General features: G+C 70.9%; 1 protein-coding gene across 6 annotated transcripts in view; it reads right to left on the minus strand.

Moving 5' to 3' along the window:
• BAHCC1 (BAH domain and coiled-coil containing 1) overlaps positions 1 to 16,085 on the minus strand; it is a 62,235-nt gene that overhangs the window by 26,832 nt on the left and 19,318 nt on the right. For 5 of the 6 annotated variants that reach the window (XM_080677722.1, XM_080677724.1, XM_080677725.1 and 2 more), the window contains exon 3: positions 6,842 to 7,021. The exons of the other annotated variant lie outside the window; for it this stretch is intronic. In XM_080677722.1, the coding sequence (XP_080533848.1) occupies positions 6,842 to 7,021 (180 nt within the window). The remainder of the gene's footprint in view (positions 1 to 6,841; positions 7,022 to 16,085) is intronic. 6 annotated transcript variants of the gene reach the window in all.

Consider the following 16,085-nt stretch of genomic DNA (forward strand, 5'->3'; position numbering starts at 1 on the left):
GTTCAGCCCGAGGCCGCCGTTCAGCCCGAGGCCGCGGTTCCATGTCCCCTGACCCGGGGGTCCAAGGTGTGGCCGTCCCCACCCGCCACCCCGCAGTGTCCCGGGTCCCACCGGCGCGAGGACACCACCCATGAGACTCGTGAGGAGCCGCGAGGCCCGTCTGCGGCCCGGGAAGGCACCGGGTGCCGCCCTGGCCTGTCCCCTGGCGGCCCGTTCCTGCCGGGCATGGGCCGAGTCCACGGAGCCGGGCCCACTGGCCTGGTTAGTGTGCGGAGACACATCTGGAGCAGATGTTTCCTCGATTAAACTCAGCTCCCGGAAGACTTGACGGGAGTGGCTGGGGCGGGGAGGCGGGGGCGGGCGGAGGGGAGGGGACCTCGGCCTGTGAGCCGCATGGGGAGCGGGCAGACCGCGCAGCTGCCCCTTTAATTGGCGACTGTTAAACGTTTTACGGGCCTCGCTTTGGTAAACAGAAGTCTGTAAATTCCTCCTTCCCAGACTCCCTTTCCCAGGCGGCCCCCTGTGACCCTCGGGAGGTCTGGGCCGCCCACTCGCCCTCGGGGGGGCCGGGGTTCAGCTGGCCCAGGGGGAGGTTCCTTCCTGCCGGATCCTCAGGGGGCAGAGAGGGTGCTGGCCCTGCCTCTGCTTCCACTTCTGACCCCGAGCTGGGCCGTCCCCCAGGAGTGGGGAGGACAGCCGAGGGGCCCCCACTCCATCGGCGGCTACAGGGCCCCACCCCGGAGACCCCAGAGGGGAATTGGGTGGGGGTGTGGCGGGGACGGGACTTGGGGGCGGGCAGGGAGGAGAGAAGGCCCCCCCACCCTGCCCGGCCACAGAAAGGCCCTTTCTTTCCCCAACAAGATGCGCCCTCTGAGTCCAGGAGGAAAATAAGAAATGATTTTTATGGATCAGAGCAGCTGTTCGGAGGCTAGAAGCCAGAGAGAAGTCAGGGCGGCTGGGTCTTTAAAGGGGCTGTTTTGGAGGAAAGTGGGGGAGCACATCTGGGGAGGCTCAGGGAGCAGGGGGCCCAGGGCAGGGAGAGGACAGCCCTGCAGTTCCCCCCTCAGCCCCCCCAGAGACCCCACAAGCTCTAAGAGGGGTCCAGGCCTGCGGGATGGCTCTGAGGCCCCCATCCCGCCCGCTGTGAGCTGCCAGCAGACCAGCCCTCTCCCCTGGCACAACGGACAAGTCTCGGCGCTCTCAGCGCCCGGTGGGGTGCGGAGAAGTGAGGACCAGCACCCCGAATTCATGGGCCGGACAAACAGCGCTGGCCCCTCCCTGCGCTGACACCCACACAGATACCGAGGCTCCAATTGCTAGAAAGTTCTCCCCACCGTCAGCCTCACGTCCCAGCGCCAGGTCCTGAAGGCGGCTCCCACACACGCCTGGCGGAGCCATGGCCGCAGCGGCCGGGGCACCTGTCCTCCCCGCACGGCCCGCCGCCCCGGCTCACAGCTCCGGGACGGACCTTCCCGACCGCGCACAAGACCAGCCTGGGGTCCCGGCTTCTCGGGGCTGGCTGGGCCGGCCCCCCTTCCTCCCGCCCTTCCTCCACCCACCGTGACCCCCAAAGAGACTCCGAGGAGACACCTGTGTCTCCGCGTCCCACCCCTTCCACTCGGCGCCAGTGGCTGCCAACCGCGGTGCACAGCCATTGAACAGTGACGCCCCGACGTGGGGTGGGGAGGGTCCTGAGGCACCCCCACTGCTCAGGAGGAGCGGGGATCGGCCAGGGAGGTCTGCCCGGCGCAGGAGGGGCCGTGCAGGACGCCCGCCATCCCTGCTGTCGGGTCTGAAGGGAGCGGCCTTGCCACAGCCCCTCCCGTGTTCGCCCTGCTCTTGGCCGAACACCCCAAGGTCGGCCCTCAGCGCTCGGACCCCGGGCCCCCAGCTGTGCTTTCCAAGCGTGGGGGCGCCGAGGGAGGCCCCTTCTCTGGCCCGAGTGGGCGGAGAGGCTCGGCCCCTCGGGGTCCCCGGCTCGGCGGGGTGGGGGTCACGGGGGCGCACACTGACCCCGGGCCCAGGTGCAGGGCCTGGCGTGGGCCGGGCCGAGGGCAGCAGCGGAGAGCCGGGGGCCGTGCCAGGCGCCCACAGGCGCCTCGGGAACAAGAGCCCCGGGCAGGCTGCCCGCCCGTCACCGGCGGCCGCGGACGTCCCGGCTCCTGGGGCGCACTCGGCGGGAGGAGCCCCGCCGGGCACAGAGCAGACGTGCTGCACCCATCAGAGGCGGGGCCCGCTGGGGTGCCCCCCCAAACCTTCACCAACACCCCACACGGCAGCCCTGACTGCCAGGGCGCCCCGCCCGCCCTCCTGTGGGCTCCACGCTGCGGTCCAAGCATCCAGGCCGCACGCAGGTCCCGGTGCCTGGGGGGTCGCAGTGGCTTGGGGACGGGCACAGCCCGGCAGGAACACAGCTGTGGCAGCGACGCGGGCCTCGCCCACCCAGCCAGGCCCAGGGCTGCCCACGCACAGCCCCCCCCGCCCCCCTGCAAATGGCAGCCCCGCCAGGCCCAGGGCTGCCCACGCACAGCCCCCCCCGCCCCCCTGCAAATGGCAGCCCCGTCAGGCCCAGGGCTGCCCACGCACAGCCCCCCACTACCCCCCGCAAATGGCTGCCCAGCCAGGCCCAGGGCTGCCCACGCACAGCCCCCCACTACCCCCCGCAAATGGCTGCCCAGCCAGGCCCAGGGCTGCCCACGCACAGCCCCCCACTACCCCCCGCAAATGGCAGCCCCGCCAGGCCCAGGGCTGCCCACACACAGCCCCCCACTACCCCCCGCAAATGGCAGCCTAGCCAGGCCCAGGGCCCCGGCCCACAGTGGACAGGGACAGCGAGGGCAGCGGGGTCTCGGGCAGGGTTCGAGGCGCCTCCGTGGGGCACGGGCTGGGCCTGCCTCACGGAGGGTCTGAACGGCTGTTCTGCTGAGTGCGGTTTGCGGATGGGGTACCTGAGGCTCAGAGGTGCCACTGGGCCTGAGGCTGATGCAGCCCCTGGGGCCTTGTCCAGCAGCCCTGAGCCCCCGGCTGCCCACGTCGCAGGGCGTTGCTGGGAGAAGTAAGCGAGGAGGGGCCCCCCCAGAGTCAGGGATGGGACAACACGGCGTCAGCTGAGTGCACAGGTGGCCACTGCTGAGCCGCACCCGGGAGGGGGTGGGGGGCTGGCCCTGCCTCTGGGCCGCCTGCAGCTGAAGGACCCAGGCCCGGTGGGCGGGGCTGGCAGAGCGCCCCCTGCTGGGTGCTGGGCGCGGTGGTCAGGACGGGACCCCAGCAGGGAAGCAGGGTCAGGGGCCACCAGCTGGGAACCTGAGGAGGCGGCAGGCAGGCACGGCAGGGGGCACGGGCAGGGGCAGGGGGCACAGGCCCTGAGGAGGCGCTGGAAGGGTCAGAGGTCAGGCAGGACGGCCCTCCCTCAGCTGTGGTGAAAGGAGCTGGGGGTCTGTCCCCGTGCGGAGTTCCCTTCCCCCCACGCCGCCCACTGCCGCCCACTGGCGCACGGGAGGGGACGGGCGGGCAGGGCTGGGGGTCCTGCACCAATGGTGAGGCACCTTCCCGGCCGGAGGGGAGGGACTGGCCAATGGGAAGGGGGCCTGTGGGAGGTCCAGAGGCCACGGAGCACTCAGGAGTGGGGGGGCCAGCGGGGCTGGGGGTCAGGGCCGCCCAGGGGGGCCTCCGGGGCCATAGAGAAGCGGCATCCGCTGGGCGACGTCCACCCCTCACACGGACGTGGCCCTGCACCCGCCTGCTCTCAGCAGCCCCGGGGGCCCCAAGGTCTCAGAGGAGACAGAGAGAGAGGGGCAGCCGGGGGACTGGGGAAGTTTGGGGGCTGGGAACAGCGCGGCCCCCCCCCCCCAGAGCCCAGCCCTGATGGACAAGTGGCGGAGGGAGGGCGTGGCTCCCACCGAGCCCGGCAGGCGGAGGGCCGGCGCTGGCACGCGTGCCCACGCCGCCCACGGCTCCCCCTCCAGGTGGCACAAGAGACCGGAGTAGCCGGGTGTGCAGCTCAGCGGCTGCCCCCCCCCACCAGCTGAGCCCCCCCAGGAGCAGAACCCCTTTCATCAGCCCCGTGGGTGGCCCAGCCAGGCAGCTGGGGGATGCGGTGGAGCGGGAGGGGCCGGGCTCCTGACAATAGGACCAGCTGTGCTGTGCCCCCCGCCCCCGGTCCAACCCATGGGGCAGGCTGGCCGGACACAGGCTCACCCCAACCCGGGCCAGCTCCGCCTCCCCGCTCCCTGAGCCTCTGCAGGACCTTCCCGTGGGGAAGCCTGGGGGGCAGGCAGCCAGGGACACCCAGGCTCAGCCAGATGTTCGGGGAGTGTCCCCCGGCTCCAGGCCACGCCCCGCACGCCAGCTGCTCCCCTGCCCCCCCAACCCGCCCAGGGAAGGCAGAGTCTACCCACAAACAGGGGGGCCGGCCTGGAGTGGGGGACACAGGGCCCATCCCCCCACTCGCCCTCACTTGTTGCCCCATCCTGGCCTCCTGGCCCCGAGATAAGAACCCCCTCAGAGGCCCCATCATGGCCAGGCTGTGTGGGCACCTGCCCCCCCACCCCCCCGGCCCCGGGCTGGAGCGAGGAAAGGAGGCTTGAGGGTGAGCCAGACTCAGCAGCCTCCCGGGCAGCCCCCCGCGCCGCGGGCCCCCACTCTCCAGCCGTGTCGCGTGCCCCCTCCCCCCCACACACACGGCAGAGAAACAGGCCCCGGCAAGCGGGGATCCAGCTGGCACCGTCAAAGGAGCAGCCAGGCACTCCGCCAGGGCAGCCAGCCAGCACACCGCCACCCGCCGCCCGCCCGCCCGGCCTGCACGCTCCACGCTCGCAGCCACACCACGTGGCCTGTCAGAGCTGCGGCAGGCGGCGGGGTGCAGGGCGGGGACCCCCGTGGGCAGGAGTCCCGGGCGGGGCTGCTTTACTGAAGGGAGACCCCGACAGGCCAGGCCGAAGGTGCCTGTGGTCGTGTGGCCCAGGACGGGGCGCGCACACACACGCACACACACTCGCTGACCTCACCCCCAAGTCCCTTTCTGGAGCCTGGGAGGCAGCTCCCTATCCTGCGCCCACCGGACCCCCCCCCCCCCCGACTGTGGGCGCATCACCCAGGGGGCGCCGGGTGATGGCCAGACGACCCCTCGCCCTGGGGCTGGTGTGGGGGGGACTCTTGGGGCCCAGCTGCAGCCCTTTCTGCTCACGCTGCCCAGCCTTGAAGGAGCTGCGTCTCCAGGACCTGGGCCGGGGGGGGGGGGGCGCGGGGGGGAGGGTAGGGCACCGGCCAGGGGGGCCCCCCCACACCGGCCTCCCCGACAGCCAGCCGTTGCTCAGGGGAAGTGAGTGGCGGGAGGCGGTGAGGGCGCCGTCACAGATGCCTCCCACCCTCCCGGCGCCCGCGAAGGGCAGGACCTCTTCCAGGGCAGGTGGTGCTGCCCGCAAACCGCCTTCCTGGCCGTGAGGTCCCGGGGGGACGGAGCTGCTCCCACGCCCGGGCCCCTGCGGGGAGCACTGCTGCAGGGAGGGGAAACCGAGGCAGCCAGCCCGCGTGCCTGCACACCTGCGCTGGGCCGGCGACGGGCAGCGGCCGTTATTTCGGTTGAGGTGGCCCCCGAGGCTGCCACAGGCCTCCCTGCCAGCTCCCCGACACTCAGCCGCCCCCCGCCCTCCGTGGGCGCCTTGGGTGCCAGATGCGCTGCGGGTGGGCGTGCGGGTGTGCGGGTGTGTGGCACGGGCAGAGGGCAGAGGGTAGAGGGCAGAAGGGCCGGAAGAAGCAGTGCCCAGACCCGACTCCGGAATCGCGGGATCGCCGGGCTCCCGTTGGGGGTGCAGGCTCGGGCAGTGGGCAGAGGGCAGGGGCGGGCAGTGCGGTGGGTGTGGGCCGGGCCCCCGCTGCCCGCTGGGTCCTCGGCCAGGGGCCTCCCTGCAGGAAGTGCTGCTCCTTATCGCCTGGCGGCATGTGCGCTCCGAGCCCGGATTATTTTAACAACCGTCCCTCCCGGCACCTGTCCCGCTTGGGAAACAGCCCTTTCTTGTTGCACAAAGAGGTTTCTCTCGCTCCCCGGCGCTGGGCGCTAATCTCCCGCCTGGAACACGGCGGCCACGGCGCGCAGGTCCGCACTCGGCCGTCATTGAGTTACAGAGGGGCCGGTGCCAGGAGCGGGGAGCCCTCTGTGCCCGCTGCCAACTGCAATTACCTCTCCGCGTGCCAGCCGCCGCCGGGCTTAACCCTCCCCGTGCCGCGGGACAGAGCGGCCGGCGGACAGCAGCCACCACGGGCCCAGGGCCACCACCCACAGCACAGGGCCACGGGGGCTGAGCCGACAGCGGGAGCTGGGGTGCCCCGGAGTCCCGGAAAGGCCTCCGGCCACATGTGCTCAGGAGGCGCCTACTGTGCGCACCAGGAGCTGTGTGCCACCAGGAGCCTGGGCCGGGGAGGGACGCTGTTCTAGGCGGCCCGGGGCGGCAGCCTCAGCAGGGTGACAGCTCTCTCCTCCCGCCTGCCTCCTTTCCCCGGCCTCCCTCCCGGCCGCCACATCTGGGCCCATGCCTCCCCGGGCCTGGGGGACGGGGGGCAGCCCAGGTTGGCCGGCCAGCCGTGCCCCACCTTGCCTCAGCCCCCGGACCCTCCCTGGCCCCACCTCTCTCCCTCCCTGCACGTCTGGCCGGGACCACTGCCTGGTGGGCCCACCTCACTTCCCACCAACGACGACCTCTCCCGTGGGGGCTTCCGGGCAGGAGGCAGCCCCTCGCCAGAGCCCCTGGCACAGCAAGGGCGCCTATGGCTTCTTCCCCCGGCCTGGGCACCCTAAGGGGGCACTCTGGCTGCCGGGCCTGCCCCGAGCCGGCCCCTGACTTACCTTCGTGGGAGTGGGAGAACCAGATCTGGGAGGTGGCAGGGTGCGAGCCACGGTAGGCCTGCTCCGAGGGCGAGGGGGCGGGGCCGCTGGGGTGCGTGGAGGCCGCGGAGCCCAGGCTGCCAGTGAGGAAGCTGCCCATGAACGAGGAGGCCGGGGAGGTGCCCATCAGGCGGCTGCTGGCTGTGGACACAGGGGCAAGGGTGAGGCTGGGCAGGGACCACGCCTCCCAGGAGCCCTCCGCGGTGGCCCCCCAGGCCCCCAGCTCCCGGGGTTTTATCTTCAACTCTCCAAGCAGCCGGGACCGAGGAGCTGCCCCCTCGGACCCTGGACAGTCAGGCGCAGGGTCTGGAGGCCCCAGTGCCCCCGTTACTGCAAAAACCTCCAGAACGGCACGACCCCGTCACCCAGACCACCCACTGCCACCAGCCGGGTGCCAGGCGCTGCTCGGGGCCCAGGGGAGACAGACTGTCCCGGGCAGATTTCCGGGCGCAGAGCCCCTGACTGAGTGCTTTGCCCACGACTCCCGGGAAGGGCAGGTTAGCAGCACCCCCAGAGGCCCCACCCTGCCCTGCGGGCACCAGGGTCTGGCCTTTCCCCACAGCGGGGCCCTCAACCTTCTCCACAGCTTCAGTTAATTGACTCATCAGACTGGGGTGCCTGGTTCCAGGTGAGCAAGAGGAGAGAAACTGAGGCAGGGGAAGAGAGAGGATGGGAGGAGCCATGGATGGGAGGAGCCAGGGGTGGGAGGAGCCTTGGGTGGGAGGGGCCAAGGGTGGGAGGAGCCAGGGGTGGGAGGAATCTGAGGGTGGGAGGGGCCAGGGGTGGGAGGGGCCAGGGTGGAGGTGTAGGGATTTGCCTTTTCTTTTTTTTTAATATTTTATTGATTTTTTACAGAGAGGAAGGGAGAGGGATAGAGAGTTAGAAACATCGATGAGAGAGAAACATCCATCAGCTGCCTCCTGCACACCCCCTACTGGGGATGTGCCTGCAACCAAGGTACATGCCCTTGACCGGAATCGAACCTGGGACCCTTCAGTCTGCAGGCCGACGCTCTATCCACTGAGCCACACCGGCCAGGGCGGGATTTGCCTTTACAGCCTCCCCTTTGTCAGGGTCCAGTCCTGATGAGACTGGCATGGAGCCGCAGACACGCCCTAGCCCAGGTCACTGTTGCTTCCCCAGCAGACAGCCTCCGCCCGCCCCCAGCTCTCCGCGCCCACCTGCACCCTGCACCAGGGTCCCCTCTCTGGCCAAGGCCGGTGTCCCGGGCCAAGCTGAGCCAGCCTGCCTGGTTTCCATGGAGACAGGCGACTTGCACAGCCTGCACACCCACACCCCGCACAGCAGCCGCGTGCCTGGGGGTGGTCCTGGGCTGTGCTGGGCCCTCAGAGGCAGGGTCCCCTGTCACCTCCCCAGGACAGCGAGCCCGGCTCGGGACCAGCCCAGGGGATGGGGCGCAGGGGCCTGGGGCCCGCTGGGCTGCGGGTAGGGCCTGTCAGGGTGTGAGAGGGCTCGGGGGCTGGGAAGCTGCAGGCCTGGCCCAAGGGGAGTCAGGGCAGCTGTTTCCCAGCCTGGGAGGCAGGGAATCCGTGGATTTGTGATGCCTCATGCAGCCTGGCCTGGCCCCGGAGCTTCCCAGACACGAGGTGACTCAGCAGAGAGGCGGGAGGCCAGAGTCGGGGGGGAGAGGGCGGGGCTGCCCCACTGGGAACCCACAGCTTCCCTCCCCTCGGCCCCCGGCTCAGTGCCGTGTGAACGTGTGAACGGGCCATGTGGACGGCATGGCCACCGCCCGGGCACGCATGGAGGGAGGGTCTGTCAGTGCTGCCGGAACGGGGTGTGAGCTGGCCCCTGCGGTGGGTGTCAGGCCGCAGGCAATCCTTGAGGGGACCCCGGGGCAGGGGGCGAAGGGGCCCGGGAGCCAGGGACTTCCCGGACCGCAGGGCTCGGCTGCCCTGGGCCGAGGCCAGACCACAGGCACGTCCAGCGGGGAGGGGTGCTGGGCTGGGAAGGGAAGTGCTGGCCTCCCAGGCGGTGGGCGGAGTGGGAGGGGAGGAGGCGGCCCATGGGGCTCCGGGGACGCTGGGGGGGCATGCCTGTGGGGTGAGCCAGGCCCTTCCTGCCTCGCCCTGCCCGGCCCTGGTCCCCCAGGCTTCCTGCCCCCTCACCCTCCGAGGAAAGTCCCTCACACTCGGCTCCTCCAGGGACAGTGGGAAGCAACCGGGTCCAACAGCCGGGTCTGGATAAAGGATTTCTCCAGCCGCTCAGCCTGAGAACCCCACACCTTGGGCGCTCCCACACCGCGGGCGGGGGCGGCGGGCGGGCCCGGGGCCCAGGCTGGTCCCACAGGGCCCCTCCGGTCCTGGATCCAGGAAAACCGAGGCTGGGAGGCCGCGCCTGCGGAGGGTCCCACACAGCCAGCCCCGAGGACCCATCACCCAGCTCCCAGGGCCACCCCCGGGGCGAGGGCAGTTGGGTGGCAGGCCTGTGGCCGAGTGGGCGGCCTGACCCGACTGGACCCCTAAACTGGAATATGGAGACGGATCCTGGCCGTGGGCAGGCACTCTCGGGGGTACCCTGTTCGGACACCATCCGGGAAGGGGGTCCCCACTGCCTGGGGGCTTTGGGGCCAGGTGGGCGGGAGCCTCGGTCCTGGCTCCATGAAATGGGGGACACACCCATGACCAGAGACCCCACACTGGCCTGTCCCCTTCTTAGGGGACCCTCTTAGGGTGCCTCCTTATAGCGAGCTTCTCGAAGTCCATAAGGAAGGGACCCCGGCCCGAGTGTGGGGAAGGAGCGGGTAGGACAGGGTTCCGGCCCAACCCGGCCCGGCCCCTCCCGGCCCGCTGGCCTCCGTCCTGCGTTCCCAGGCCCTGCCCCCTGCCCACCTGACCTGGCCCAGCCCCCCGCTGCCACTGGGCTCTCCTGACCATGTAGGTGACCTGCAGGGGTCCCCAAGTCCCGCCTCGGCTGGGCCATCACCAGGGGGGTCCCGGCTGATCTTTCTACACTGAAACTCTCTAGAGTCTAGACCAGGGGTGGGCAAACTTTTTGACTCGAGGGCCACCATGGGTTCTTAAACTGGACCGGAGGGCCGGAACAAAAGCATGGATGGAGTGTTTGTGTGAACTAATATAAATTCAAAGTAAAGGAGCGGAGGGGAGAGCAAGAGAACCGGATAGAACAGCCGGATCCGGCCCGCGGGCCGTCGTTTGCCCACGGCTGGTCTAGACCCTTGTCAGGTAAGTACTCCGTCTCCACGTGTTTATCGCAGAACGCTCACGCAGCGGCTCGAAAGCCTGCCGTGGGAGGATGTGCGGTGCCCACGCTGGCCTGGCAGGATGCCAGCACTCGGAGCCCCCTCCCCAGCCCAGGCCTGCACAGGGGGCCCCAAGGCCCTGGCTCGGAAGGGTTCTCTGCTCGCCACCATCCTGGGCTGGGAGTTGGGGAGCAGGGAAGGCCCTGCTTGGGGGGGGGGGGTGAAGGGGCATGTCAGGGAGGGGACTGCTGGCTCCTGACCCCCGACAGAGCGTCCCGGTTCCCGCTGTCACCTCCATCTCGGAGGAGTTCGGTGGTGGCGCGGCCCAGCCCGCAGAGCCACGGCAGGCCTGGCTGCCACCTCCCCAGCGCCGCCCGCCGACCAGCAGCCAGCCCCAGACAGAGCCTGGGCAGAGGCGGCCGGGGCCGGGGCCAGGGCCGGAGCCGCGTGGCCAAGTCTGGCTGGGAACTGGGCTGCAGGCCGCTTCCTTCTGGCACGGTCCGTGCCCACGGAGCTGCGGTCACCAGCCGGGGGCGGTGGGAGCTGCGCAGCGGGTGGGATGGGCTCGCTGGCCGGACCCGGATGCCGGCTCTGTCTGCACCGGGGAGTCCACAAACCTCGTGCCCATCTGCGACACCATCCTCCCGGTGGTGGGTGCCATCGGCCGCCAGGAAGGAGGCATCGTGAGCCTGGGCCCCCCCGGCCCAAGTGCCCAGGCTGGGGTTTGAGGGGGGTCCGCCTGCTCCAAGGTCCCCCCTGTGCGGGCCTAGACCCCCCGTCCAGCGTGCACGGCCAGCGTGGCCACACCCCACGGGCTGTCCATCGGCCCTCCTCCCGGGGACATGGCACCCGCTCAGGACGATCTCGGAAAGGCCCTGAGCGCCGTGGGAGGTGCTGGCCGAGCCTCGCCCCCCCCCCGCCCCCCCGCCGCCTGGCCAGCCCAGCCGGGTTTGCAGCCCCAGACGCGGGCTCAGCCCAGCCCCAGCACCGCCCGGCTCTGCCCAGTGCACCGCGGAGGCCTGGCCCGGGCCCCGGGCTGGCTGAGAAAACCGCTCCGGAAGCCAGCCCGCCCGGGAGGCCCGCCTGACACCCCGGCGGCCCAGCTCCCCAGGCCCGGCCCCCGCCCGGGAGGCCTGCCTGTCCCACGCCCCAGGCCCGGACGGCCGACAACCCAGACCGGGAGACCGGGCCCTGGCTGTGGCAGCCACGTCCCCCCCTGGCCACCCCAGCTGGGGGGAGCCGGGCAGGAGTGCCCCGACGCCCCAAGCATCTCAAGTGGCCACGGAGCCCAGCCTCTGCCCACAGGGTCACTGCGCACTGAGGGGGGGTGGGGGGGCCCTGTGTGGTCAGGCACAACCAAGGGGGTGGGCCTTCCTCCACCAACCTGTCGCCACGCCCCAGGCTGGGGGCAGAGGGAGAAGGAGTGGACGGAGGGACGGGCAGACGGAGGGACGGACAGACGGAGGGACGGACAGACAGACGGGGAGCGGCAGTAGAGCGAGCAGCGCTTAGGCTGGAGGGAGCCCCCGGCCGGCACCCTCCGTTCCCGGAACCTGGGAAATGGGCTGTAAAAAAAGCCTCTCGGAGATGGCGGGCGGCCTCCGGGAGAAGCAGCCCCTTCCCGGCCGCGCTCCGCCCGCTCACTGCTTCCGGGAGCCCCGCCGACGGGCTGCTGGTACCAGCTCCCCCCCCTCGGTGTCCGGCGGCTGCGTCCGCGGTGCCGGCTCCCACCCTCCCGCTCCCACAGCCCCTGCACAGCCGGCCTGGGCCTGGGGACACCTGCGGCCCCCCGAGCCATCCCTGGGTCTCCCCCAGAACACGAGGGGCGGCTGAGACGCTGGAGGGGCAGGCGGCCCCTGAGCCAGGCCCCAGGGAGCAGAGGGGGGAGGAGGCAGGACCGACAGCCCAGGTGACCTGGCCCGCATCCCCACCTGCACGACAGGGAGGGAGGAAGAGCGTCGTGCTGACGGCCTACGTGGATGAAGGCGACAGGCCCCGGTCCAGCCCGCCCGGAGGCAGGTGGGCACCCAGCTGTCTGCCCGCCTGGGAGGATTCGGGACCAAGCCCTGGAGGGAGGGGCCAGTCCGAGAGCCCCCCACCAGGACACCCAGAGCGGCTGTAGCCCCCCGGGTCCCCCCGGGGCTGGAGCCCATGGGGAGAGGGCATCGGGGGTGTGCATGCGCTGGCAGGTGCATGGGGGTGCAGGCACTGAGGGGCTGTGTGGGCGCTCACGGGCGTGCCCGGGGTGCGTGCACACAGGTCGACATGCACACACATCTGGGACGCAGGTCTGAGTGCACCCTCAGACGTACGAGTGCACAGCGGCTCTGAGCCCCGGGAGAGGCTCCGGCCTGGGTTCTGGCTGGTGGCACGGGAGGGGCTGTCGTGGGGCCTGCCCACCTCCTCTAAGGATGGGCACATCCAGGCTCACCCATGTGGAAGGCGACCCCCCCTCCAGAGTGCGCCAAGCCCCTGCCCCCGTCTCCAGCCATGCTGGGCAGGCTCTGGGGGGGCCACGAAGCCTCCAGGGTGGGTGGCCTCGATGTCAACCTGTCCGGCACCCCTAGCCTCGCTGACACATGGCCGCTCAGCTACAAGGGGCCGGCTGCTGCCCACGGCTCCGTGGAGGTGCTGGACAGGGAGGGGACCGGGACCAGCACGGGGAGAGGATGGGCAGGGGGAGAAGGGGAGGCGGCGGGGGGGAGGGTATCGGAACCTCGATGTGGGGGCAGGAATGGGAGGCGGTGCGTGAGCCGCGCCAACTCAGCCCTGGGGGTGGAGTGGGGGGTGTCCGCCCAGAAACATGAGCAAGTCTCACCGGAAGCCCCTCCTGGCCAGTCCGGAGAACTTCCCAGCGCCTCTCAGGCCATAATAGGAAAACTCTGTGGTGGCTGAGCCACCGACCCTGGAACGGGGCGGCGATGATGACAGGGGACGGCCCCGCCGCCAACGGCCCAGAACAAATAAAAGAGAAGGAACCTCCATGTGGGTCTGGTGCTTACCAAGAGGGTAAACTTAGCTTTCGGCGGGGCGGGGCGGGGCGGCTCCCGGGGGGCCTCCTCGGACTCTGGCTCAGGCCTAAGAGGGAGTGACTCAGAGGCCCTGGGCCAGACGTGGGGGGGAGAGCACACCGAGGGGACAGGGCTCCCCATGCCTCTCCCGTTCTCACACCTTTCCGCTCGCACCTCCCGGTGCAGGCGGGACGGGGTGTGGGGACGGGGTGTGGGGAGGGGACGGGCAGTCAGCCTCACCCCTCTAAGCGCCCCAGCTCCGGGAGCATGCTCCCCTACTGCTAAAGGCGGGGGTGCTCTGTGCGGGGCACTTGGGGGCACCCACACTCGGCCTCGGGGAGTCTAGAGACGGGAAGATGCTCCGTGACCCGCTGGCCCCTTGGTTCGGGGGCCACGCCCCACGGCCCACGCCCCCGGGGGACCAGGGCCCACAGGGCTCCCAGGGGCTGCCGGACCTGCGTGAGCCGGGCGGCCGGGGAAGCCCAGGTGCGCCCGGCACCTGCTGACCTCACCGGACAGGCGGCTGGCGAGCGAACAGAGGAGCGGGCGCTGCCAGCCGGACGGCACCAACGTCCCTGACACCCAAGCCACAGGCTGAGCCCGGAGCGCCGTCCAGAGACGGAAACTCGAACCGGCTCGTTCACTGGACACACGGGCGCTGAGTGTCCGCCGTGCGGGCCGCCACCCTCGCCTGGCGCAGCCCGAGCCCCAGGGAGCCGCCGGCACCTGGCCTCCGACCGCGGCCTCGGATCTCGGCGGCCCTCCGGCCTCGCGCTGTCGGGGCCAAGTCCCTGGCCTGCTGGGGACACACCCCTGAGCGGACACCCCGCAGGTGTGAGGTGACCGCCCCACCTGGGCGGCCCTGTCCTGGCGGGGAGGGGCAGGCAGGTCCACATCTGCCTCAGGGCCTCCCTGCAGCAGAGGGTGACCAGGCTTTTAGGGGGACAGCCTTGGTCTCTAGCCAGCGAGGGCCTGGGGCCGAGAGGGTGAGCTTGGAGGGGGCCCCCTGCAGCCAGCCTGGCACGGCTGAGCTTGGGACGATTCGTCACGCAGCGCGAGAGCTCACGGACGCAGGGCACCTGGGGGGCCGGGGGAGGGCTCTGCAGCATTGACAGTGGAGCCCAGAGCAGACGAGGAAGCTTCCAGAAGGTAGAGGGAGGGCCGGGGGGCAGTCAGCAACGCAGGGGGCCGAGCTGCTTCTGCAGACAAGTCAGGACACCAGGGGTGAGCGCCAAGTCCTTCGCCTGGAGCGGCCGGACACAGACACCCAGGTGCACGCCAGCCCCCGACGCCCCGCAACCAGCTTCCCCTGCCAGCCAGCCGGGCCCAGGGCCACGCAGCCCGTGACCACTGCAGGGTGCAGGCCCTGCGCTCTGCCCGCGCCCTGTCGGCTGGATCCAGCCTGCCCCGAGTGGCCTCACGTGCACCCCCCTAGCTCTTCTCGACTCTTCCCGCACCCTCACACGTGAGGGCTTTCCGAGCCGGCGTACAGATGCATTCAATTTAATTTAGGTTTAATTTTAACATTAATTTAAAATAAATTAAAGGCTTATTTTTAGGAGACCCAAAGGGAGGCAGAAAGTCTCCAAAAGGGGCCGGCTTTAGGCAGACTGCCCCTGGGTGACCTGCGGTCCGGTGGCTGTGGCCGTGGCACGTGGCAGGCCACGGGCAGGACAGGGCAGGTGCCCCACGGGGCAGACCAGCATGTCCTGGGGGGGACACTGGGGTCCGGCTCCTCCATCCCACGGGGGCCACAGAGGGCCCTGCCAAAGGCCGGGGACCCTGGGGTCCGCCATCACCCTCCCGCCGAGGCCAGGACCCAGCAGGAGCCCTGGTCTCGTCTTTACCTCGTCCACACCCGGGTTCTGGCTCCACCACCTGCCAGGCCCGGTGGGGAGTGATGGGGCCCGTCCCACTCTGAGTGCCAAGCGCCTCCGGAGCACCCACCCCGAGGGGCAGGGCAGGGCAGGGCATGAGCTGTGCGGGGGGGGGGGGGGGGGGGGGAGTGACAGCTGGGAGGCCGGGGCGGGGCCAGGGGCCAGTGGGAAGGACCTCAGTGGGTGTGGAGGCTCAGGAACGGGCTCCCCCCCCCCCCCCGGGGCGGGCGGATGGCAGGACCTGAAATCTGAGACGCCTGCAGAGGACACACAGCTGTGGCCGCCACCACCTGGGCCACCCCCACCCCACGCAGGCCTCCCAGCAGATCGGCCGGGGGGGCGGGGGGGGTCTGAGGTCAGCAGACGGCGCACTCTAGGGCTGCGGGCGGGGGGAGGGGAGGGAAGGCCAGTGCTGGCCTCGCAGTCCCTGCTGCCCCCCCCCCCCCGCTCCGTCGGGATCTGCGTGGCAGAGGGCAGAGCCAGCATGGGGGGGGGGGTGTCACAGTGACACCCCCAACCCCGCCTTCTCCCAGGATCTCCCCTGCCCGCCGTCCTCTCTGATCCTCACTCTCATGGGCCTGCACTGACCACCGGTCTGGGCGCTGGTCCCTGCCTGGGATCAGGGTTTGGGGTATGGACAAGGGGGAGCAGGGACGGTTCTGTAGGGCACGCCGTGGGGGCGGGCTGGGGCTGAGGCGAGGGGGTGATCCCTGCAGAGAGCGGGCGGGAGAACCCCGGTGCACTGGGCTCAGAGCTGGAGGTGACCTGAAGGTGAACGGGCCGCTGGCAGAGCCCCTTCGGTGGGGGGGGCGCCCCGGTCCCCGTGCATTTCCGCGCCCCCCCCCCAGGACTCAGTGGCGCCCGCCTGAGGATCGGGGGGACCAGGAGCCTCCCCATCTCAGGCGGGTGATGCCGTGCGGCTCTGCGTGCGGGTCCTGCCCAGCCGTCTGCCAGGTCTCCTGGTCCTGCCTCTGACGGAGGCTCCCCGAGGTCCCCAGAGCCTCAGGGCAGGGCTGGTCCCACCCATCCCCACGGTGTCAACCCTCCAGAAACCCTAGACACCCCTGCTGAACCCCCACCTCACGCCTAAGGCC

The sequence above is a fragment of the Plecotus auritus genome (assembly GCF_963455305.1).
Source record: "Plecotus auritus genome assembly, chromosome: 7".
Lineage (NCBI taxonomy): Eukaryota > Metazoa > Chordata > Mammalia > Chiroptera > Vespertilionidae > Plecotus > Plecotus auritus.